The sequence below is a fragment of the Mustela nigripes genome, chromosome 2, assembly GCF_022355385.1.
Source record: "Mustela nigripes isolate SB6536 chromosome 2, MUSNIG.SB6536, whole genome shotgun sequence".
NCBI classification, from domain to species: Eukaryota; Metazoa; Chordata; class Mammalia; order Carnivora; family Mustelidae; genus Mustela; species Mustela nigripes.
In genome coordinates this window covers 144,191,012-144,216,247 of record NC_081558.1, presented here as the reverse complement: position 1 = coordinate 144,216,247, position 25,236 = coordinate 144,191,012, and the positions used below count along the sequence as shown (strand labels likewise).

At 42.6% G+C, this 25,236-nt stretch overlaps 1 protein-coding gene across 1 annotated transcript in view; it reads right to left on the bottom strand.

Annotated features, from left to right (window-relative positions):
* The window catches only part of WWTR1 (WW domain containing transcription regulator 1), a 142,153-nt gene that overhangs the window by 9,983 nt on the left and 106,934 nt on the right, over window positions 1–25,236 (bottom strand). Inside the window, exon 4 of the mRNA XM_059391753.1 lies at window positions 14,579–14,781. Within this exon, the coding sequence (XP_059247736.1) occupies window positions 14,579–14,781 (203 nt within the window). The remainder of the gene's footprint in view (window positions 1–14,578; window positions 14,782–25,236) is intronic.

Here is a 25,236-nt window from a genome sequence, read left to right as displayed (position 1 = left end):
CAGCCAGTGAACAAGTTTGTCAGTCCATCGGTTTTTCTATCTGACTAGTCATCTAGCTGACCTGATTCAAATGGCTGAAGGGTGGGGAACCCTGCAGCGCCAACCCCAATCCCACTAACAACAAACTGATAGCATATGGATTTCATTAGCGAAAATTAGAACGCTAGAATTGTTTTGTTTTGGCTGGCATGACTTTGCCAGAGAGGCAATCCAAAGGGTGATGAATCTGACTGCAACCACTTTCTCTAGGTAAAACCTCCAGGGAGTCTCTCCCATTTTGACAAACAGGAACAGACATCAAATTCCTTTCAAATTTGCTGCTCTTTCCAAAGAAGAATACTTTTATATGTTTATACTTGCATCCAAAACCAAAGTTAGGCCCTTCCTATATTTATGCCTATCAGTTTCCCACTTTCCATCCTGAAGTCATTGGTCTTCCCATCCCTCAAACCCCAAAACCATGGCTACAACGGCAAACAGAATATTTAGGCCATTTAAATTACGGTATCTCTGTTAGATCTCTTCCAGCCCTAACATGCTATGATTTTAGAGAGTAACTGCTGTCTAGACAGGTCTAGTGAAGTCATCGGCAATAAAAACTTTCGGTTACTAGAGTTCATTGTACTGTAATGAGCAGTTTTGGTAGTATGACTCTTACAAAACGTGAGACATCTGATTGATATGAAACTGCATTGTTAATTAATATTTAAATAAACATCCTGTCTAGGAAGGGCTTCTGGCTCACTTCTCTTCATCCAGGTTGCAAATAACCAAAATACCTAACAAATTTTCTTCAGTTACCCATAAAAAGCAAAAAACACCAACAACAAAGGGATGTTTTTTGACAGAGGTTTTTATACGGCAGGCAATGCGCGTTAGAAACCTTATTCTCCAACCAAAGCTCAGCTGAAGGCCTCAAACAGAAGAATCATAGGGACGGAACCAGTGGGAGAAGCCTAAAGTCCACCAAGCACACTCACACACACAAACCACGGTCTGAAAACATCTAGTCAATGATATAATTTCTAGTTCTTTATAATCTGTAACTGCACAGATCCTTTGGGCAATAACCTTCGTTAACATGAAAAAATCAACTTCAACTATCACAATTCATTTTATAACCATTCTAAATAAATGTGTGGTTTACCCCTAAACAGATGCTCTTTTTTGGTTGTTTCCTTTATTTTTAAAAAATTTATTTAAATTCAATTCATTAACATATGGTGCATTATTAGTTTCAGAGGTAGAGGTCTGTGATTCATCAGTCTTATATAATACCCAGTGCTCATTACATCAGTGCCCTCCCCAATGTTCATCACCCAGTTACCCCATCCCTCCACTCCCTCCCCCCATCAACCCTCAGTTTGTTTTCTATGATTAAGAGTCTCTTATGGTTTATCTCCTTCTCTGATCTTGTCTTGTCTTATTCTTCCCTCCTTTCCCCTACACTCCCCTAAACAGATGCTCTTTTAAACATCAAGTTGAAGATATTGCTGCATTTCCTTCCATCTGACAAAATTTTCTCACCATTAAGTCTTTTTTTTTTTAAGATTTTATTTATTTATTTGACAGAGAGAAATCACAAGTAGACGGAGAGGCAGGCAGAGAGAGAGGAGGAAGCAGGCTCCCTGCTGAGCAGAGAGCCTGATGCGGAACTCGATCCCAGGACCCTGAGATCCTGACCTGAGCTGAAGGCAGAGGCTTAACCCACTGAGCCACCCAGGTGCCCCACCATTAAGTCTTAAGAATACTAGTTGAATTTCTAATATTCAGGTAGTCTGAATTTAAATATAGTAAGAATTATTTCTGGAACTTCACTGTATAAAAAATATATATATGTATATATATACATATATACACACATAATATATATTAATTTTTTGTCATCTATAGTAACATGTAAGATGAAAGTAAAATGTTAAAAATTGTAAGAAAAAATATCAGAACCTAGCTATAAAATATATAGTTCTAACTTTCCTTTTTATTTAAATTACTCCTGGCATATTTCAAATAGATACAACACGTATTTTTTTTTCAAGATTTTATTTATTTATTTGATAGAGAGAGATACAGAGAGAAAACACAAGCAGGGGGGAGCAGGAGAGGGAGGAGGCTTCCTGTCAAGCAGGCCCCCTATGTGGGCCTCGATCCCAGGACTCTGGGATCATAACCTGAGCCGAAGGCATCCACTTGATGACTGAGCCACCCAGGCGCCCAAAACAACATATATTTTTAAGAGAAAGCTTGTGTGTGGTTAAATATATAAATAAAATTCAAAAGGCTAGAAAAACCGAAGTTGAAGGACCCTATACCAGACTGGAGAAAATGTTCCACTGTGTCATCTTCCAATTCATATCTGTTCCCGCTACTGCTACTTTAAAGATAACCGAAGTTCCGTTCCTCAGCATCGTTATTTCCCCAACTCTTCTAAAGGCTCCATGTCATCAAAGAAGCAATCCTAGGTTCTGCCTGTAGGGGGCTCACATTATCATGTTCCACCTTTTAACGACTCACAAGATACAGAGGGTGTTGAATGTACCTGAATAGCAACTTTGAAATATACATCAGACTAGTGTGAGTTAGGAAGTTATCATAGGGGGCAACACTCTCTTCAAGATTATCCTTGGGCGGGCGCCTGGGTGGCTCAGTGGGTTAAGCCGCTGCCTTCGGCTCAGGTCATGATCTCAGGGTCCTGGGATCGAGTCCCGCATCGGGCTCTCTGCTCAGCAGGGAGCCTGCTTCCTCCTCTCTCTCTGCCTGCCTCTCTGCCTACTTGTGATCTCTGTCTGTCAAATAAATAAAATCTTAAAAAAAAAAAAAAAAAAATTTAAGATTATCCTTGGGCTACAAGTCATTCCACACAGCCACCAACATGAAGATCACATTGGTTCCCTGGCTACAGTAATCTGGATGGTGGCCCACAAAGCCCTATGTGACAGTCCTGTCCACTTCCCCTCCTTTGTCTCTGATATGCTCCCCTCTACTGCCAGCATCTGCGCAAGTGTTCTCTCTGCTTGGAACATACCCTTCCGGATCTTCCCAAAGTTCATACCTTATTTAATGTCTGCATCCTACAAATGCTATCTCTTCAGAAATTGCATTGAATTTTCTTCACAGCAACTTAAGTATTTTGTCTTTCCCATTAGAATGTTAGAAAATTCCACAAAGCAAGAAATCATCTTTGTCATGATCACAACTAAATCCTTGCTGCCTATAACACTCTAAGCATACAGCAGGTACTCAACAAACATTTGCTCAATGAATAAATGAGAAATATTACTGGAATTCAAATGGGAATATTTTAAATGGTGATTAGTAATAAAAGAAAAAATGCACTAAGAACATTCAATTCTCATCTTCAGCCACAAATACAATTAAAATAAGAGCCTACGTATACATCTCAACTAACCAGGCACAAACTGCATCCTTGTGTGATGATCCCACTCCTTTCTTCCCTGCTCCTAAGACAGAAGAGAAGCAGGAGAGCACAGTGGTCAGAATCATGGATTCTGGGACCAGACACTTGGATGTGAACCCTGACTCTGCCATCTCCCAGTCAGTTAAACTCTCTGTTCCTCATTTATTTTCCTTTTTAAGATTTTTTTTTTTTTTTTTTTTTTTTGAGAGAGAGAGAGTGATGGAGAGAGAAAGCACAAGTGGGGGGACGGGGCTCTTATAAGGGAGAGGGAAAAGCAGAGTCCCTGATGACCAGGGAGCCCAACATGGGGCTTGATCCCGGGACCCTGGGATCAAGACCTGAGCAAAAGGCAGACTTTCCACCAACTGAACCACCCAGGCGCTGCCTCTCTTCCTTATTTATGAAGTGGGGAAAATGACAGCATCTACCCACACGATTATTTAATAAATGTGAACTAAGTAATACTATTATCATCTCATGTTCTGTATTCTAATCCCAGAAAACAAAAGCAAAAACCAAGACCAAACCATCTCCGAAGTCAATCCATCAGGCGGAACTGATCCATACTGAATGGTCTGACATTTCTTCCTGATGAACTTTCACCTTGGAAAGATTAAATCCAAGTGTGAATTCATCACAATGAGTCAGCAAAAGAAAACAATTTTCTTTCTTTTCTAAGTAAGGACAGGTCTGTAAGCCTTTTTCGTATATCACATAAAATTAATTTTCAATATACACGGAGAATAGTGAGAAGTTTCACTTCACTTATATTTCATTTCATAATGTAATAGTTCCATATTTTTAAGTACCTTTTTTTTTTTGAATGAAAATACTTTCCTATTTCTGCTCATGAAGGAGAAAAAGAGAAGCACAAAACCCGAAGTTTGGAAATAAAAGGACTAACGTCACTAACACGTCTGAATCCCAACAAGGGAGGATTTTTTCAAAAATAACAACTAAATTTAGGTATGAAATTAAAGCCCAGCCTCAGGATGATTTTGGCTACCACATGCCATCTGCTGCCCTACACGCCTGACTTTGGTTTGACCAAGCAGCAGCCGTCAGGACTGATGAAGGTAAAACAGCTAAACCACAGACAGAAGACGGTGGGACTGGACTCAGCAAACGGTTGTGGAAACAGAGGCTCAGTCAGCCAAGGCTGGTCTAGGACTAGACTCAGGCCCCGACTCAGGGTGGGTGTAACCACCTGAGTGGTTAGAGCAACTGCTCTAACCATTGCTGGGGCCTCCGCTCCCCCAAGTCTACACAGAGCAAATGCTAAGCTGGAGGCACATCTGAGCCCCTGGGTCTGACTCTCATCTCCCACTTCCACTCTAGTCCAATAGGTCTAACCACAGATGCCATCCCAAGGTCCCCCCCATCCAGTCCTCCCACAAGCCTTCAGTTTCCCAGACTCCTCCTACTTTGGGTCCCTCCTACTTTGGACTCCTCCTACTTTGGGTCCCTCAACAATATCTAGCCATATCCCATCCCCCTTTAGAAGTTCTGTTGTACCACGGTTTCCAGAATGCCTTCCCTGACCACCAGAACCTCAGCAAGCAGCCAGCTTCCCCTTTCCCAGCTCTGGACTCCTCAATAACAGTGTCCCACTGGGGTAGGATACCCCACATCTCACAATCCACTCTTCCTCTAGCACCAAAGCAGCTCTTCCTACCAACTTCAAGCTTTCTCTTAGTGCCATCACCACGGGTACAAAAATCCAAGTCCACTGACTCCCAGCCCCCATAACAACTCATTCATTTGTACATGTATTTATTAAAAAAAAAAAAAACTATAGAAACTACCAGGTACCAGGAACTCTTCTCAGCAGCAGGGACAGAGCAATGAACAGACAGTGCCCTATCTCACGGAGCATTCTAGAAAGGGAGACAGATGTGGACAAGGACCAAGCCTTGTGGGTCCTGTCTCCTGGATATGTCCATGCTCCAAACCTCTGTTCCATTTCCAGCAGCAGATCAGCACTGCTTCTCTAGCTATTCCAACAGACTTGCCTACCTCCTGTCAACCTCCACAGGCAAGGCTGCATCCAGCCTTGCAAAGAGTGACCAGAGGAGAAAAATCAGGCTGGAAGGGATGCTGGTGTCATGTCTTATGAAGAAGCAGAGAACTGTTTAACCAGAAGAGACACCTGAGGGGTGTACCTTCGTTCTCAAACTATTTATGGATTATCACATGGAAGAAGGAAGACAGATTCCTTCTGCCAAGGATCTGAAACAGATCTGATGAAAGGCTTTCTAATTACTAGTCCTGCTGAGGGGTGGAACTGGCTCTCTCAATTCTCTGGGCTGCTGGCCACTGGAATTCTCAAGCAGCTGTGGAACGTTAAATGCTCCTAGACATGTCCAGAGCTTGGCAGAGGAGGAAAAGCTTCCCTGAATCGGAAAGACTGGGGTTCGAATCCCAGCTCGGTTACTCCCTACCTATAACATCTTCAGCTAAATTCTTAACCTTCCTTGACAGCTTATTCATCCGGAAAAAAATAAATAAATAAAAATAGAAAACCAACAACATAGAGAGACAGAGCGTGCTTGTAAAACTCACCTTGCTGGGCCATTGTAAAGATTTAAAGGCATATTAATAAAGAACCTAGTCCAGAGAGGCAGGCAACAGAAGGAATTACTGATAGTGTTGTATGTTTTAGGAGGCAGAGATGTTAGCTAAAGCATGCATATCATTTACTATGTGGGAAGCACTGTTCTAAGCACTTGAGTATTTCATCTTCACAATAACCCAACCATCTCCATTTTACAGACAAGGAAACTGAAGCATAGGGAAGTCAAGCGAACTTCTTCCCCAGATCTGGCCCCCCAGCGCTCTCCTAGCCTCCATACTGACTGACAGTGTGGCAGAGAGAGGAAAACCAAGGGCTGGGGTCAGAAGATCTCCAATTTTCGGCTCCTTCTCCTGCTGGCCGTGGGAATTGGGCAAGTTATCTCCTTCCTCTGAGCCTTTTTTCCCAGCTATCAAATGAAAATACCAGCCCTCTTCCTTTAGGCAGTATGGAGAAGGACTGGGTAACACAGCCTGTTTAGCTGTCCCAAACACAGTTCCCCCTGTCCAACTGGGAAAAAGACTGACTTGGACATATTCTATGGTCCTTTTAAACGTATACGGGTGGAATTAGTATCCTGGGAACTCACAACACATCAAGCACAGTTGTAAGTTCAGATTTTAAAGACTGGTTTCAGAAAGATCTGGAAAGCTGCCCCTAGTAACCCCACCCCTTCTGTCCCCTGCCACAACTGTATTTTTTTTCTCTATCCAAGCTGAGGGTGGAAAGACCATTGCAAAATGAGGGCTTAAGAATCTCTTTTGGAGTTTGTGGTTGTCCATCTAGGTCTCTGAAACGAGTAATTATATGTGAGTTAGAAAACAAAACAAAACAGAACAGAACAAAAACCAAACCCCTTTCCTAGCAGCTGTGCAACGGGGTGGGGTGTAAAATATCCAGAGGGATGTGAAAGACAAATACTGATTTGTAAGTTGAAGATGTCCCTGGGAGCAAACCTCAAACCCCCTTTCCTTCCAGCTCCCCACTCGCCTGCAGTCTGCCTGTGGAATAAATCAACAGAGGAGGTGAGAAAGCAAACAGCAGTTGAAAGCATCCTGCAGCCCAGGCTCTCCTTGGCTGGGGGAGCCTCCACAGCCAGCAGCTCCTGCCCTCGCTGGAATGTGCTTCAGAGAAAACACGATGACAATCACCCTTCTGAGGGTGCTCTAATGATGGAAGCCTGTGTGGCCAGGGGTTCCACAAAACTGGAGGACTGCACTGTTTTAATTATAAAGGGTGCGGTGAGTAGAAACAAATGAAAAAAATCAAATAAAAGCAGTATTTTGAAATCCCAACATTAAAATAGTTATTCTGGTTCAGCAAAGTTGCTGTCTCTGCCAAAACCCTCAGGGACTTCAAAACACTGAATTATTTACCTTCTTAAAGGAAAAAAAATTCCCAATGTATATTTCTCTTTAACTCTGTGCCAAGAGATTCTAGAAATTCACTGTCACATTTCCTGGAGTCTCTCTTTTTCAAATACCTCATCATCCATGCTCAGCTGCCAGACCATTGGTATGGAAGAAGAGTCAAAATTCTAACCCTTTGGAGGAAGACATTTGCTGAGGCCATAATGATTATCCCTGGCCTGTTTGCTGCTCTTTCAATTCAGGATGTATACCATAACCCCGTGTTATTCTAGACTCTGTACCCCTTAGAATCACATTAAAGAAAACTTCACAGTTTAGATATTCTCTCTTCACTTCAGAAAAAAAAAATAAATAATAGCTGAATGGCTTTTGAAATGGTCTGTTTCTTCATACCGTGGTGAGCTTATGAAGATCAGAAAATATGAAGCTCCTTTTCCTTTGTGCAGATGTGGTCACATTTGAAAAATGTGTTCAATTTACATTTTTAAAAAGGGTCCTTGTAAAAAGACTCAAATTGGTGTTATTCCTCAACAATATCGGAGCACCAGGACATTTTAGAAAATGGATTATTTCTGGGACTTGACGGAAGCTGGAACTGAAGCTCACTGGAGAGGACGGCCCAAGTTTGTCCACTCCCTGCTGTGCATTTAGGATCGGAGCATTTGCTGAGCAAATCAGTGAATGAACCTAACGAGCCAGGCTACCACACATGGATTCCCATACTGGTTGGACACCATGACTTCTGATGTCCCAGTCATCCCTGCAACCGGATTCTATGAAATGCTTTTCTACAAGTTAAATTATAGTGACTAAAGGAAAGACTCTTCATGAAATAGCCACCACCATTGATGCTTCACGGTCTGCTATAACACCACACTTTCTAACCTCTCTAAATAGCTATTCTTCACATGACAAAACCCAGACTCCAGATTCTTTCCCCAGGGCTGCGCTGCTCCCAGCCGGGCGTGTCCCTCCTGGGCCCACGGTCAGGAATGGCTGCTCGAGGCCAGCCAGCTGGCCAGCCGGACCCCGTAGTGGCTGTCAGGCCTAACAGAAATCTGTGAGACCTGCCAGAAGAATTCCGAGGCCTCCCGCCCAAACCCTCTGTCCTCGTCCCCGTTGCCCTGGCAACTAGAGGCCAGGCTTAGTCAGCAATTTTGTTTGACAAGCTGCATTCTCCTATCCATGGAGCCCCAATTAAAGGACGGACCCAGGGTAAAAGCAGGGCTGAATTCGTCTAAGAATAATAATGGTTTCTCAACAAGGCAGGCTCTGAGAAGGGGCAAAGGGAAGCTAAGGCTTCTCCACTTAAGAATTCCAGGTCCTGGGGGCTGACAGGAAGTCCTTGGGGTTAAAATCTTCAAGGCAGAAGGCACCCCCCAGCTTCCTAACTAAATGAATAATACACATGAAAAGAAATACTCTGCTCAGATAAAGCCAGGACTCTGTTTTCATGTCAAGGAATTGTTCTTTTAGATGAGTAAATAGTGACTGAGAAGCCTGTTTCTCAATTCCTTACCAGTTACCAAAACTTTCCATTTCATTGGGTAAAGTTGCAAACGTGCCCTTTATGATACTGAGCAAATACTGTGTTGATTTCCAAGCTATAATAGCAGAATATTCTATACTCATTGTGGGCCTGTGTGGTTCATGGTAATTTAAACAAAATAATGTCCAGCCCTGTTGTAGGAAGGATCCCAGGCAGCTTACAATAGATCCAACCAAAGTCACAGCACAACTTCCATGGCTCATACAGAATAAATACACGATGTCCCAGTATTATTAAGAAGAGATAATAGGGGCGCCTGGGTGGCTCAGTGGGTTAAAGCCTCTGCCTTCGGCTCAGGTCATGATCCCAGCGTCCTGGTATCAAGCCCCACATCGGGCTCTTGGCTCAGCGGGGAGCCTGCTTCCTCCTCTCTCTCTGCCTGCCTCTCTGCCTACTTGTGATCTGTGTCAAATAAATAAATAAAATCTTAAAAAAAAAAAAAAAAGAAGAGATAATAAAACAGAAGTATGATATGCTACCAATTTTGTTTTAAAAACAAAGCATACGCATAGATACATACAAAGACTGGAGAGAAATCAACACCATCTTCACAATGAATGCATGTTTTGTCTTTCTTGTGTGATAATTTTACTTTCTTACTATTTTAGCTGGTATACAGTTAAATCCACTCTTTGCAGTGTATGTTTCTTTCTCTCTTTTTTTTTTTTAAGATTTTATTTATTTATTTGACAAAAAGAGATCACAAGTAGGCAGAGAGGCATGCAGAGAGAGAGGAGGAAGCAGGCTCCCTGCTGAGCAGAGAGCCCGATGTGGGGATTGATACCAGGACCCTGGGATCATGACTTGAGCTGAAGGCAGAGGCTTTAATCCACTGAGCCACCCAGACGCTCCTGTGGTGTACATTTCTGAGTTTTGAAACATCCATGGGTTGTGAAACAGCTACCCTAATCAAGGTACAGAACAGTGCCACTATCCCCCAAATCCCCTAGTGCTACCCCCTTGTAGGCAGCCCCTTCCAACACCCAACGCTGGCACCCACTTACTTATTCTCCGTTCCTATAGTTTTGCCTTTTTGCAGAATGTCATAGAAATGGAATCATAAAGGCCTGGCTTCTTTCACTTACCAAATGCTTCTTTTGTCTCAATCAGAAAACAACAAAACAAAACAAACAAAAACAACAACCCAAACCCTACTGCATTATATTTTTATAAATTAAAAATTTTATTTTTCCAGGGCACCTGGATGGCTCAGTTGGTTAAGCATCTTCCTTAGACTCAGGTAATGATCCCAGGGTCCTGGGATCAAGCCCCATGGTTGGGCTCCCTGCTTGGAGTCTGCTTCTCCCTCTTCCTTTGCCCCTCTCCCTGTTGTGCTCTCACTCTTTCTTCCTGTCAAATGAATAAAAACTTGTAAAAGAAAAATAAAATAAAACAATGCCACTCTTTATAAAAAAAAAAAAAAAAAAAAAACTCTGTCTAATTAAAAAGAAAAAATGGGGGCACCTGGGTGGCTCAATGGGTAAAGCCTCTGCCTTCCGCTCAGGTTGTGATCTCAGGGTCCTGGGATCGAGCCCTGCATTGGGCTCTCTGCTAGGCGGGGAGCCTGCTTCCTCCTCTCTCTGCCTGCCTCTCTGCCTACTTGTGATCTCTGTCAAATAAATAAATAAAATCTTAAAAAAGAAAAAATGTCACAAACTGAATCCAAATTTCTTTTTAAAAACTACAAAGATACCAGGAGGTACATCTTCAACTAAGATGGTTGCCTTTTCTTGAACTGCCATTTCTCTTATGAACTTGAAGCTGCCTCTCCATGTTTGGGAAATTTCACAACGAGAATAAAACTCTCATTACCATGGACAACCGAGAATGTCTCACAAAAATTTACTTTCCACAGTGTCTGCAATGGATGCCTGTGGAAAGCAGTGAAACACTTTTCTAAGACGACTGTGTATTGCAGACTTGGACAGGATTCCCCTGAGCTAGGAGCACCTGCGCAACCCGAGAGAACTCATCAGTTATTGGACATAAGAAGTTCGACTTGGCTACACCAGCCAATGCTAAGTTGTAGGGACCATTTTTAATGCAACTCTCCTACTTCAGAAGATTCCTAATCAAGGGAGATAGCAAAAACCTCACTGGCCCTTTGATTTTAATGCTGTGGACTGTTAACAACCTGTTGGCCTGAGCAGCCACTGAAGAGAAATAAAGAAGTACCTTCTGCTCGCTTCACAGAACTCTGCCCTGTGCAGGAATGAAAGCCAAAGATGGAAGCAGGAAGGAGTTCGAATTTACCCTTCTGGCCCCACATCTGGATGAGCTGTAATCACTTTAATTTCATCATTTTGCCTGTCTAGTAAGATACAAGTTATCCAAAGGTAGCCAAGTCCCATTTATCTTTTTGTTTTATTTTTCACCACAGAAACACTGGTTGGATAAAGGAATGAGGAGATACAGAAAAAAGAATGAAAAAAGTCATTTTCCATCCTGAAATATTGAAGGTTCACCTCAGATCTGTAATCAAACTTCCTTTACAACCATTTCTTGATATTCTACATGATTTCCACAACCACGAGTTAACATGTGAGCCCCTGGCATTATGTAGCCCACGTGGGCTTACCCAATACTGAGGCGGCTCTTTCTCCACAGTGCACCACCATCAGATTACACGCCTGGAGGGATGATGGCATGGAGGAAGGAAAAAGAGGAGGGAGGGATGAAATCAAGTATTTGCACAGTATTTAATTTGTAAGGAGCTTTCACATTTATTATATATCTAAGGATGATAACAATTTTCCAAGAATTAGGGAATAAGTTCATCTTACTCATTAAAGTTTACCAACCTCCCTTCCCACTACGGAGACAGAAATAGGATGGGGCTTCTCTCCTAGAAATTCTCTCTTGATGGAACTGCAGATAGGTCAAGGCTGGGCAAGGCAGGGCCTCTGAGAAGAAAGCCTGCACAGCTAGGGTCCCCCTGTGAGTAAGAGGAGAGAACCATGCTCCTTATAGACTGCCCAGTGAGCTAAGGAGGTTAAGGCAGTTGTTGCCCATGGAGGACATGGGAATGGCACAGGATGAAGAAATGAAGTCTATAATCTTTAGACCTCATCACGGGGTGCCAGGATGGCTCAGTCAGTTGACCATCTGACTCCTGATTTCAGCTCAGGTCATGATCTCAGGGTGGTGGCATCAAGCCCCCTTTGTGCTGTGCTCAGAGGGGATTCTGCTTCTCTCCCTCTCTCCCTCTGCCCCTCCCCCTGGTTCACGCACATTTAAGCACGCTCTCTCTCAAAATAAATAAATAAATCTTATTTTTAAAAAAAATTTTAAGGATTTTATTATTTGAGCAGTGCAAATAGTGAAGCAGAAAATCACCAGGGGGAAAAAAAAAAGGAAGATAAAAACCACCAAGATGATAGACATAATCCACACCTGAACAGCCAGGCATCTTGGCAAACACCCCAGAAAAGTATCAGAGAATGCTGCAATACTATTTACCATCTGGCCTTAAATGGTATCTTTGACACTGAGGAGTAGGCTGCTTCTGGATGGGGAGAAAAAACTCTGGACATTTCCCTCTGCTGTCCCATACAGCAGCATTGCCCAGTATGATGCAGCAAAATACTCTAAGTTCCACAGCCTCTAGGGATCAGCGTTTAATGAACTTGGTTGGCATTTCTGTAATATGAACATTAATACTACATCCTGGTTCAAAGGCACCTATGATGTGGGGCACTTTCCCCCAGCCCTTTGCAGAAATACTTTCTGTAGGAAAGAAGGCAGTGGGGCAAAAGAAAGAAACAGAAAGTGGCAGAAACTGAGAAACAAATCATTCTTTGCAGAACAGTCTGTAGATTTGTGCAAAGAAAAAAAAAACGCATTAAAGTTCATTTAAATATAAAACTAAGAGAAAAGTTACAAATGCTACTATGATACTGTTACATTTACTCTATATTATGGAACAGAAAAAATATTACAAATGCAATTATTATCGTAAGACAAAAGTAGTAATATAATTATTTCCTGTTAAAAAACATGATCCTGTGTATCTAAAAATGGTATAAACAACTGTTACCCTGAAATAGCCATGAGCCTTCAGACATAAATCCTCAGGGAAAAAGGCACAACTGTAGTTGTATTATAAAAGCTGTATTCCTCAAATTCAGGGTAGTTCCACTGAACAACAAAGCACAATTTATATTCATATATTCATTTCCCTCATTGTCAGAGTCAATGTCTAGGGAATTATTTTAATTTGCCATGTTTTGTATTGATACTTTATATCCTAGGATTTATCTGATGAGAAATATATTATTCTTTTATAGAAATCAATGTGTATTTTTAAAAGTATCAGATGTGACTAAAAGAAAAGGCAGCGCTGACTGTGACACTCCCAGGCTCTTCCAAGAAAGCCCCCTGAAACAGTTAAAAGTACTTATTTCCTTAAACTAGTGAAAGGAAGCTACTTGTGTATCTTGCTTCGTGTGAGTCATAAAGCAAAGTCTCAAGCATTAGAACAATAAGCTGAAGCTTTCCTCCCTAAAAAGTAGCCAGCAAAACTGATGAGACCTAAAAACATGGTTTACGTTAGTTTAGCAACATAGAAGAAATAATTCTGTTCTTGCACAGACCAAGCCACTGAGGGATGCAGAAAACTGTGGGTTCCTTCAGGGATTGTTTTATTCATGTTTTGAAGTGCTACATCAGCTATGATCCACAGAGGACACAGGGCAACGTTCTGTCCACTGACTGACTGAATGAATGCATTGTGGGCAGTATGGCACAAAGGTACCCGATCAATACCCGCTCTCTCAGAGCCCGTATACAAACATTTACCTTTCTCATTCTCTTTCAATTTTTCCCAAATCTTTTTCATGCTCCATGGCAGACCAAAGATGGTTGCAAATTCTTAAGTCATTTTGTCCATGGAACATCCTTTCTGCTCTCTGCTTTAATCTAGGGCAAATCTGATATTTCTTTGATTGAGAGCATATGGGAGAAGTGACTCTGTGACAGTTTCCAGAACCAGATCCTAACACACTGGCAGCTTCTACTTCTTGTTTCTTGGAACATTCTCTCTGGGAGACCCAAGCTGCTATGCAATATGTCCCACCAGTGAGACTGCTGTGCTAGCAAGAGATGCCAAATATAGACGTCCCAGGTTTCCGTCCCAACCAAGCCCAGTCTTCCAGCAATCCTTATCATGATGCCACACACTTGAGTGAAGCCATCTTGAACCCTCCAGACCAACCCACCCACCAGCTGAACACTACTAAAAGTGGTCTTCATCAACACCATGGAAGCCAAAAGAATGAGCCGGCTAAGCTCTGCCCAAATTCCTGACCCAGAAAATTGTATGATATAATAAAACAGGCTAATGTTTTAAGCCACTGCATTTTGGGATAATGTTACACATCAACAGATCACTGGAATAGAGTCTTCCTCCTCCTCTTCTAAAGATCAGCAGTAGAACCCAAAGACAGCCATGCTAACACAGCTGGTCCTCGTACTCATACATATGGCTCTGAAGACAAGGCAGGTAGATATTGGGAGAAAAACCTGGATTCTACTCATATGGTCTGGAGTAGGCTTTGGACCTTTAATGCTTCTAGAGAAAGATTTACCCTGATGGCCCAAAGATTTACCCTACCCCCAGCCTTGGTACGTAGGATCATGGAGCCTCCAGGAGGCACCACAGAAGGTCATACCTGCCTCATGAGCTCCTCTTGGCGCATTCTGATCCTCTCTCTCTCCATCTGGATCCTCTGAAGTCGGAGCTTCTGCTGCTGCTGCTGCTGAGTGGTCAGAGCATTGGGCATGCTCATGAGCCCTGCTGGTGGGTTCTGAGGAGGGTGGTTCTGCTGGCTCAGGGGAGTGGGTGCCATCTGCTGCTGGTGCTGGTGATTCATCACTACGGGAGGGAAGACCAAGCAAATGAATGAACAGGTCCTACAATACCTTATCAGAAAGAGACCATCAGAATGCTCTGTGCTTTGGAGTATAGATTCCTGAGATTCCTGCCAAAGTACTTTCCTGTTAATCATTACTGTTTAAGTAATTATTACCTTATCAATTCATGGAGGCTCAGACACTAGCGCCACTCCTGATTCAGCTAGTCTTGGCATTTGGTGCCCTGTTAAAAATTATTTCACACTTTCCCTGTGTCTAGAACACATTTTAAAGCCTTTAAGAACATAGTGGTCGAAAGCGAATTTCACAAAAGGTTACCACAACATATGATGTAATTTCAGCAAGACATCTGGGTGTGTGTGCACTTTCTAGACAACCTACGTGTTCATATCAGAGCTAAGGAGGGCGTGAGATTATAGATATACAATGATGCACAATAATATCTAGGATAGCAGTGACTGGCAAGCAAGATGTAAAACACAAGTACCTAGACGAGGGACTTACACAGAAGCAGGACTCCACTGATGCTTTGTTTAAAAAAGGGTACCTCAAAGGAGCATGAGCTAAGCTCAGAAACAAATACCTGATTGAGGAAAAGATGTTATATATAGTTTTTGCAAAGGAAAAAAATGAGTGCAGAAGAAGTTACATAAAAATGATTCTCATGGGAGCACCTGGGTGGCTCAGTCGATTGAGTGACTGCCTTCAGCTCAGGTCATGATCCCAAGATCCTGGGACTGAGGCCCACATCAGGCTCCCTGCTCAGCGGGGAGTCTACTTCTCACTCTGCCCCACCCCCTGCCCATGTGTCCACATGTGCACTCTCTCTCCCTCTTTCAAATAAATAAAATCTTAAAAAAAATAATAATCATGGGTTGCCTAGCTGGTGCAGTCAGTTAAGTGTCCGACTCTTAGTTTTAGCTCAGGTTTCGATCTCAGGGTCCTGAGATCAAGTCCCACATGGGACTCCACACTCAGCACGGAGTCTTCTTTACACTCTCCCTCTATCCCTCCCTCCTGCACATACACTCTCTCAAATAAATAAATCTTTTAAAAAATGATAATCACATTTGTGATTGAATAAAGGCATTCTAGAAGTCTTTTAAACTTTTTAAGGATTTTCTACTTATCCACACTTAGCAACACCTTAAATTTTGCATGCGGTACTTCACTTGAGGGAAGAATTTTAAAATCCTTTAATAAACTCTATAATTGGCATTCACACACACACACACACACACACACACATTTTTTAAAGTGCTAGTTTTCCTTAAACAGTTTACCAGTCAAATTTGCTTAACTTCTGCCTAGGCCATATTCTATAATAAAGAAAACCACAAAAAAGAAAGAAAGAAAACCACACTTTTCTGTCTGTTTGCTCTTACATGAAGGCCCAAAACAAGATCTAGTTTTATATATTCCATTTCTGAAGAAAAACTCTCAATTTTTGCTATGTTTGGTACCACTGTTTTTTTTTTTTTTTTTTGAAGATTTTATTTATCCATTCATGAGAGACAGAGAAATAGAGGTAGAGGGAGAAGCAGGCTCCCCACCAAGCAGGAAGTCCAATGCGGGGCTCGATCCCAGGAACCTGAGATTATGACCTGAGCTGAAGGCAGTCACTTAACAGACTGAGCCACCCAGGCCTCCCGTATCACCGTCTTTAAAAAAAGAAAATCACTGGCATATTTTATTTCAAGTCTAAAAGTTAAATATTTTACATCTTTCATTTGGAAGACATAGGTATCATGTGGAAACATGTTTTACAACAACTAAGAATTTCCTTAAATGAATTCTAAAGTAGCCTAATCATCCACGTACTAAATGTGTATGTAGACCACCCCCCTCCCACACGCACACACTCAAAAGGGACACAAACACAAAGGATTTTCTGTGGACTAACTGGTTCCCTTGAGGAACGATTAATTCCACAGCAGGAACTTCCTCCGGATGGGGGTAGAGGTAGGATAAAAACATTCTTTTTTTAAAAATTTATTTATAACTCCCTCAAATCTTTACCGCACTTCCTGTGTGCCAGCCACCGGGCTTGTCGTTGGATAAATAGCTCCTGCCCTCACAGGAATTAGCAGGCTGTTGGAAAGAATGTGTGAAGAAAGGAGGTGAATTTATTTGTGGGGCTGTGGAATGCCAGAATGTTAGGCTTTGTCAGGATTCTTAGAAATGATGCAGTCCATCCTTTTATTTTACGGGAGGGAGATGGCAACCTGAGAGAGGTGCAGGGGTGTGCTCTGGTTGGCAGCAGGTAGAGCCACCCAAGCCCGAGTGGACGCTGCCACACATCCTGTCCTCCAGCTCTTTCAACTCTCCTTGGCCGCCCTCGGTCACGCCTTACCCTGAAGAACAGGGACAGCTGCTGAAACTGAGAACAACCCTCTGAAGAGTTTGCCTTCAACAGCAAGAGAACTACCACTTAAACAGCAGGTCATCAAAACAGGGCCTGGGGCCCAAAGCCGCTTGCCTTGTAAACAGAAAGGGTTCAAGGCAGGTCTGGAGAGATGGACAACTGTCTGCTCACTCACAAGCTCCTGAACAGGAAGTGAGAATGCTTTGGAGTGCTCTGCCTAATGATGCAGTCTTTCTTTTCTGAATCAAGCCCACCACAAGGAGCTCATGCCTCCTGGCACCGTTCCTGGTGCACAGGGAAGCTCAGGAAATGATGAGACCAATGAATGAAACCAGTTGGCAATCTCTTCAAGTTCTCAGTCTCAGAACAGGAAAAAAAAGCACAGTCCTACTCGATGCAAAATTACTGAAACGAGCATTTCATTTCTCAAGTGATATTCTAGAAATGGTCAGGGCATTTTACAGTCTTGCCTGGAAGGCCTGGGTAGGAGGTCAGGGATCATGTACGCACCGCATCACTGGGAAAAAAGTGCTCTTAAATACAGACTGAAGTCAGACAAAGTCCAGATATCCAGAAGGGCTGAATTCGTAATACCTCTTTCCAGCCAGAAGGAAGCTTACAAGGAAGAACAGTTGCTATTTTCAGGGATAGTCATTTCTGAACTCCTGAAGAAGGATGCTCCTACTTTTTTCTGACGTAACTGCTACAGACCAGAAAAGATGCCCGACTGTGTCTCTAAGAGAAATCTGTAAACTGAAATATTGCCAACATCAGAAATCCCCAGATTAGAAAAAAGAAGCTTGAAAAAAGTTAGGTTGCTTGTTGGCAGCACAGAGGTTATTAATTTTTAAAACTGACTCGGTTCTGGTAACTTCACGACGGGACAAATACATCCGAGCAAGACTGTCTTCGGGGACTTGGGGAGCCTGCCCTCTTAGTGAGCAAAACCTGCGTCGGGTTTACTCCCAATGGACTCCACACAACAAAAGCAAATATTGTAGAGTTTATTAGCCTCTGCCTCCTTATCTGGGGGAGTTGAAGACTGGGAGATGAGCTCGTCTAACACCACGCCCTTGCTAGGCTTCAAAATACCAGCCCTCACAGAGACCTGGACAGGGAGGAATGAGGGCGATGCTGCTTTCTTTCCTCCACTTCATTTCATGGACTGGATCATGCAGACCACACATCTCCAGTTATGAACAACAGAGACTAGAAAAGAATGCAACTTAGACAACAGTTTTGTTTTCAAAGTAAAGCATACACACCCACAGAGCTTTGTTATGAGAGAACTGACCACGGTATTGTGTGTAATAGCCAAAGACTAAACATTTGGTCCACTGATCAGAAATCAAGGTACACCTGTTCAGAAATTCTCTATAACCATTCCCGAGAACGAGGGAGCTCTGTAGGTACTTAAATGAAACAATCTCTAGGAAACATTGTTCAGGGAGGGGGGAAAAGTCGAGGGACAGAATACTACGCATGGACCTGCTACTGCTTCTAGTTAGAAAGGGAGGGCATAGTACACATATCTGTAGCAGAACACGTTAGGAGCCTGGTAACCGTGGGTAACTCGGAGAGGAAAACAGGTGTCAGGGATCGGAGGGGATCTTCCTTTCCTTCCTTCTATACCAGTGGAAGCTTTCCTATGTGCATTTATTACTTAGAGAAAACATAAAAATACAGAAGTAAAAAACATAAAAACGTGGTCATGTATACATCAAACTCAGTATTTTCTGGATGGGAGTGCAAGGCAGTGGCCTCAAAAATGATCTGATAAGCAACAATTTCAGCTTAAGAATATAATCGGGGGGGGGGGGGGGGTGCCTGGGTGGCTCAGTGGGTTAAAGCCTCTGCCTTCAGCTCAGGTCATGATCCCAGGGTCCCGGGATGGAACCCGCATCGGGCTCTCTGCTCAGTGGGGAGCCTGCTCCCCCACCCCTCTCTGCCTGCCTCTCTGCCTTTTTGTGATCTCTGTCTGTCAAATAAAAAAATAAAATCTTAAAAAAAAAATGTTTAAAGAATGTAATCAAGATCAAGAAAGCCCACCTGGTACAACTCCTCCTTGTAGAAATGCCAAAAATCAATACCCAAAGAAAGAGTGAATTTGGTCATGGTCATAAAATGGTCAGAGGCCTAGAAGCCAGGTGTCTTGGGTCCCACTGAGGTGCCCATGATTCTACCTGCCACTCTGCTCCCTCTAATAGTTTGGTTTCCCACTATCACTGAACCTTCTTTGAGCCTGCAGCTCATGAATGCTACGGATGGTTGAGGTTCTTTAAATCCACTGCTTTCGCTAGCTACTCAGAGAAAATGGGGGCAGAGAAGGCCCAAGACGAGATAAACAGAGAGGAGGTCCTAAGGAGAGCACGGAAGGCAAAACATGTAAATCTGCAATGAAGCTAACACTCCTTGGGATAATATGCCAGAATATTTTAGGGACAGAACAACAGTTCAGCTAAAAACAAAAAAACAAAACAAAACAAAAAAACAAGGGCAATGTATCCCAAATGCCATTTCTGAGGCCAAACCAGTTGAGGGCAGGTTGCCATGAATTACCTCAAAAAGGCTAAAGACCTCATCAGCTTCCGACTTTTGCCAGTCCCCACAGAAAGGAATAACCCAAACAGAAGATTTCTCCACTGAAGCAGGAATGTATCAAAACTAAAGCAGAGACATCTTCTTTTCCTTTCAAGAGAGTTAGAATTTAAATTTAAATGCACATTTATCTTTTTCATTGTTTTCATCTCCTTTTCCTTCAGTAACTTGCCTTCTCTCCGTTTCTGAAAAATCAATAAAAGCACGCTCTGCAGCTATGTGGCCAGAAACATTTAACGGCTCTTGTTGAGTAAAAAAGAAAACACAGAGTCAAACAAACTCCACAGCATGAGATCTGAACACCCTTTTGATTCCATGACTGTGTCCTTGGTGGAACAAAGGGTCAACACAGGAATGGGGTGTGGTGGCGGGGGAGGGGGGGGGTGTGGTGTGACCATCCCTGTTGGATGTAACCCTTTGGTTAATGCTTCCCTGGACAACATCCACAAATGTACCCTCTGGACTGTTCCAGCAAACACACTTGGTCAGTTCCACAAAGACCCACAAGTAGGCTCAGGACAGGAAGGTCCCTGACCTCAGTTCTAAGCCCACATATCATTTGCTACCTAAGAAACAGATACGTTTAAAAAAAAAAGTAAAGCCTCACTCCTGAACTTTTTGCCTTTTGCAGCCCAAGGGAATGGGCAGCAACAGTTTATAAAGTGTCCTGGCAGCTTCTCCAAGCCAGGAGCTGCAGTCGACGAGGGAGGCTAGGGAATCAGAGACTACCCAGTGCACCTCTCCAGGAATGTTTGACAAATGTCTTCTCGGCCTCAGAGAAGTTCAGAGACTTGCTATTCTTGCATCCTGGGCTTGCTTCCTTCATTTTTAAAACAGGCTTGGTTACACACACACACACACACACACGGACATATAAAGACATACAGAAACACACACACACACAATGCCAAGTGAAGAAAACAAAACCTTAAGGGGTTAGGTTCAACTATGAAACCTATCACAGGCCTGGACAGAGCTGGCTCGGAGGAGATTATGGAAAGAACAATCAGTGTGCTGATGGCTAAAAGCCATACCAAAGCCCTAGAAAGACATGGAAATTACTTTACTCCCTTCAAATCCTTCTTCCCAATTCACATGCGAGTCTGAGGAGGGAAAAGAGGAATACCTGCGGCAAGTATGCATTTCTCAGCCTCCTTTCTCCTTCTGACCACCTTCCTGGCTGAGAGACCACTATAACTGGCACTTTAAGTTGAACCCTTTATTTCTTTTAAGATTTTATTTATCTATTTATTTGGCAGAGAGAGAGAGAGAGAGAGAGAGTAGCAGAGGGAGAGGGAAAGGCAGACTTCCTACTGAGCAGGGAGCCCAATGTGGGACTCGATCCCAAGACCCTGGGATCATGGCCTGAGATGAAGGCAGACGCTTAACTGACTGAACCAGCCAGGCAGCCCAAAGCTGATCTTTTAAAAATACATGTTTTGAAAAAAAAAAAAAACAAAAAACAAAACAGAACATGTTTTTGTCAACATGCCAGAGGCACAAACCTATTTAAGTGAGCGAGAAGGTCTCTGTAAGCACAACTTTTTCCACGCACACACCCCCCGGAAACCCACTCCCCAACTGTGCTTCTGTTCTATCAGTAATGGGGAAAGTGTCACATGTTGCTGACTATAGTTCCTTAGTTGCATAAAAATACAATATCCATGAGTTCACACTCATATAAACAAGTGGCCGAATACATAAATAAATGGAGGGAGAAGAGACAAATCTCCTGAATGGAAGAATTCCAAACCATTTAATGTAGATACACTATCCTCAGGGAGGGGAGCAAAACTGCCACTCCTTAATAGTAGATTGTATATAGTGACCTCCCCGCAAGGAGTAGAGTATTGAATTGGGGGGAGGGGGCAGCCACTTTACAGGGAAGAACTCCTGTATATCAGCCAGATGATCAAGGTCAACCTCAACAATGATAAGCCACAGTGATAGCATGACCCTTGATAAGATGTGACAAAAAGAGCACTTCCTCCCAAAAGCCCATCATCCCAACTCTAATCAGAGAAAAAGATCAGACAAATTCCAACAGGGGGGAATCCTCAAAATTCTTAAGCAGTATTCCTCAAAACTATCAAGGTCATCAAAACAAGGAAAACCTGAGAAGCTATCATGGCCAAGAACAATTTAAGGAGACATGACAAGTAAAGGTAACGTGGTGTTCTGAACAGGACCCTGGAACAGAAAAAGACATTAAATAAAAACTAAGGAAATCCCTATATCCATACTGGTTCACCAATTGTAACAAATGTAGCATACTAATGTAAGATGTTAATAATATGAGAAGTTGATGTGTATATGGGAACTCCATCTTTTCAATTTTTCTGTAAATCTGAAACTGTTCTAAAAAAACCATGTGCAGGTACACATGTGCTTGTGTGTGTGTATGTGTAGTGACCACGTCTTCAACAGACACCAGGGACTGTGCAAGACGCTGTCTCTTCCATACTCACTATTAATTCATTTATAAAATTCATTTGTATAGGATACATAAAAATGGAAAAATTTTACAGGGTATATAAAAAATGGATAAATATTAAAAAAAAAAAAAAACCACCATCATATTCTATAGTGTGTTCCATGGGAGCATATGGAAATTAGGCTACAATAAAAATATAACAATAGCTGCTTCCAGAGGTGTCCCATGGCCAAGTAAGACTGGGAAGTGTTGGGCTACACAAAGTTAAAAGAATTCATTTTGTTGCAAGCTTCCTCAGAGCCTTTACGGCTCTAACAGACAGTGAGACTTTCCAGGAAGGAGACAGAAAATGCAGGACTTCTCAGACTTGGAAGACCAGTGTTCTCCTGAGTGGGAACACTGGGAAATGCTGGTCCACTGCAACTTAGCAGATGTCTTGGCAGTACTGAATCTGACTGAATTGAAGATGAATTAATATTTATTAAGCTCTTACTATGTGCTAAGCCCTTTAAAGTCAACTAAACAGATGTGTAGGACATGGATCCAGGGAAAGGAACATAGCAGCCTGGTGAACCAGGGAAAGGAACATAGCAGCCTGGTGAATGTTGAACAAAGTAACATAAAAACAAAAAAAATAAAACAGGGGAAGCAAGGGTTATACTACAAGACTGCAGTTTATCTGCCTAAATTCTCCATAATCAACTGCTGATTTAACAGGGGAATTTCAAAGATGGTTTAACTTGCATGTCAGTTTTCATAGGGTGAGGAAAACCTTGCTACACTAACTTTCCTTCCATATATACAAAATAACCTATCTTTGAGGGTTTTTTTTTTTAACTTGCTTCTGTAATAATATAACATTAAATATTCTAAAGAATCCTTCCAGTATCATCCCTTGAGAGTGAGGAGAGCCTCAAAGAGGCTGACTTACTGCTTTGAATACCTGGTTGCCGTTTCCTCAAACAGGTTGACTAGGAAACAGTCAAATGCACACCTTGGGCACCTGGGTGGCTCAATGGCTTAAGCCTCTGCCTTCAGCTCAGGTCATGATTCCAGGGTCCTGGGATCAAGCCCGCATCTCTCTGCTCGTCGGGGAATCTGCTTCCTCCCCCTTCTCTCTGCCTGCCTCTCCACCTACTTGTGATCTCTGTCTGTCAAATAAATAAATAAAATCTTTAAAAAAAATGCACACCTTAGGTAACACACTTGATTTGAGATCTAGGAAACTTCTTCAATTCGACGTGGGAGCTAATAAGCTTATATAGATTGCATGAGAAACCCCTTCCAAAAACCTAAGTGCCCTATCAGAGGGAAGCACAAGGGCTCCTGAATCATGAAAGCTTAATAATCACTTATAATATAATATAATATAATATAATATAATATAATATATATAATAATATTATATATATAATATAATATAATAAACTGAAAGCTTAATAATCACTTCATCTTCCTTCCTACTCTGCAAATGCTGGAAGGGTAACCAATTGTCCTGGTCTGACAGAGATGGAGGGCTTTTCTGGAACATGGGATATCAGGGTTAATGAGGACATCAGAGTCCCAGACAGATGGGCGTCTGGTCACCTTAGGCCTTGACTGTCGCAACACACGGCAGTTGAAACCGCCCCCTACAAGACTTCCTGTGTCCATCCTATCACGTCCCTTTACAAAAAGAACCAATGCCGGGACGCCTGGGTGGCTCAGTTGGTTAAGCAGCTGCCTTCGGCTCAGGTCATGATCCCAGCGTCCTGGGATCAAGTCCCACATCTGGCTCCTTGCTCGGCAGGGAGCCTGCTTCTCCCTCTGCCTCTGCCTGCCTCTCTGTCTGCCTGTGCTCGCTCTCTCTCCCTCTCTCTCTGACAAATAAACAAATAAAATCTTTAAAAAAAAAAAAAAGAACCAATGCCAATACCAAAGACCTATTTGATATTTAGAACCACAGCCAGGAAGTCCCGACCAGCTCTCATCCTCCACGGATTACAACTAGCTGACTGTCCTTTTGCACCCACACTACCTAATAATCACAGAGGAAACATTCCTTCTCCACTTACTCTGAAACTCTTTAGGGAGCTCAAGCACTACTTATGACATTGCACTGCAACACTCGTTAAGCATGCACTTGACTGAGTCTGACTGTCAGGAAATCCTCCATGTTGGATTTCTGGCTGGGCCATACATGCTGAAAGCAGCTCTTTAAAGACTGAACTATATACTCTTCTGTGATCTGAGCTAATTCTCATCTTCCCGAGAGCTGGATTTGTGCTCTTTATAACGAAGACCTGACAAGGAGCCAAGCCTCCCTCCCCTCCTCCACCCTTTGGAAGCAACCCCAATAATATGGATTTTCTTTATAAACACAGAACAAAAATAGTTTAGTGCACTTCAGATCTGCCTTACTGATGCACAGACATGAAATACTATAGTCAGTTTCAGGCTTTATGGGTCAGAAACTGATAGGAACCACTACTCCCATAATTTTACAAGGCAGTATTTAATAAATATCAGGTTTTTGCGACTGTTTTCTCTTTACTTCCAGAGCATAGTTCTCTGCTCAGCACCCATTTCCTTTGGTTCTGTTTTATCATTAGTGGTTTACAAACTCAGTTTCCCCAAAGAGCTCCTTCCAGGGGGGCCCGTGTATTCACCCTACTTTGTATCATCAGTGTAGAAGTTCAGGCTGAAATAGACTTCAGTTATTTAGGGCAGGGTTCTCAAACTTTTCTTTAGCAGTAGGATCCTTCCATAGTGTCAGTGGATGGCATGAAGCAGAGGTGACCCTCCTATGTAGAAATCAGTTCAAAGCAAGCCTACAGTCTCAGCTGTCACCAATCGGTTGGGGAGCACTTAAATGGCAGCCCCTTCGGCTATCTTCTCGAAATCCTCTTGGTCTTGCCCTCACTCTGCTTTTCTACAGGCCATTTCTCAACTCTGGATGAAAATATTAAACAAATTTTTAAAACCTGAACTGACACAGCTTTTGGGATCTGCTTAGCATCTCTTCACATCACCCTAAAATCCTAGCATGGGACTTTGGGACACAATTTTAGAACCAAAGA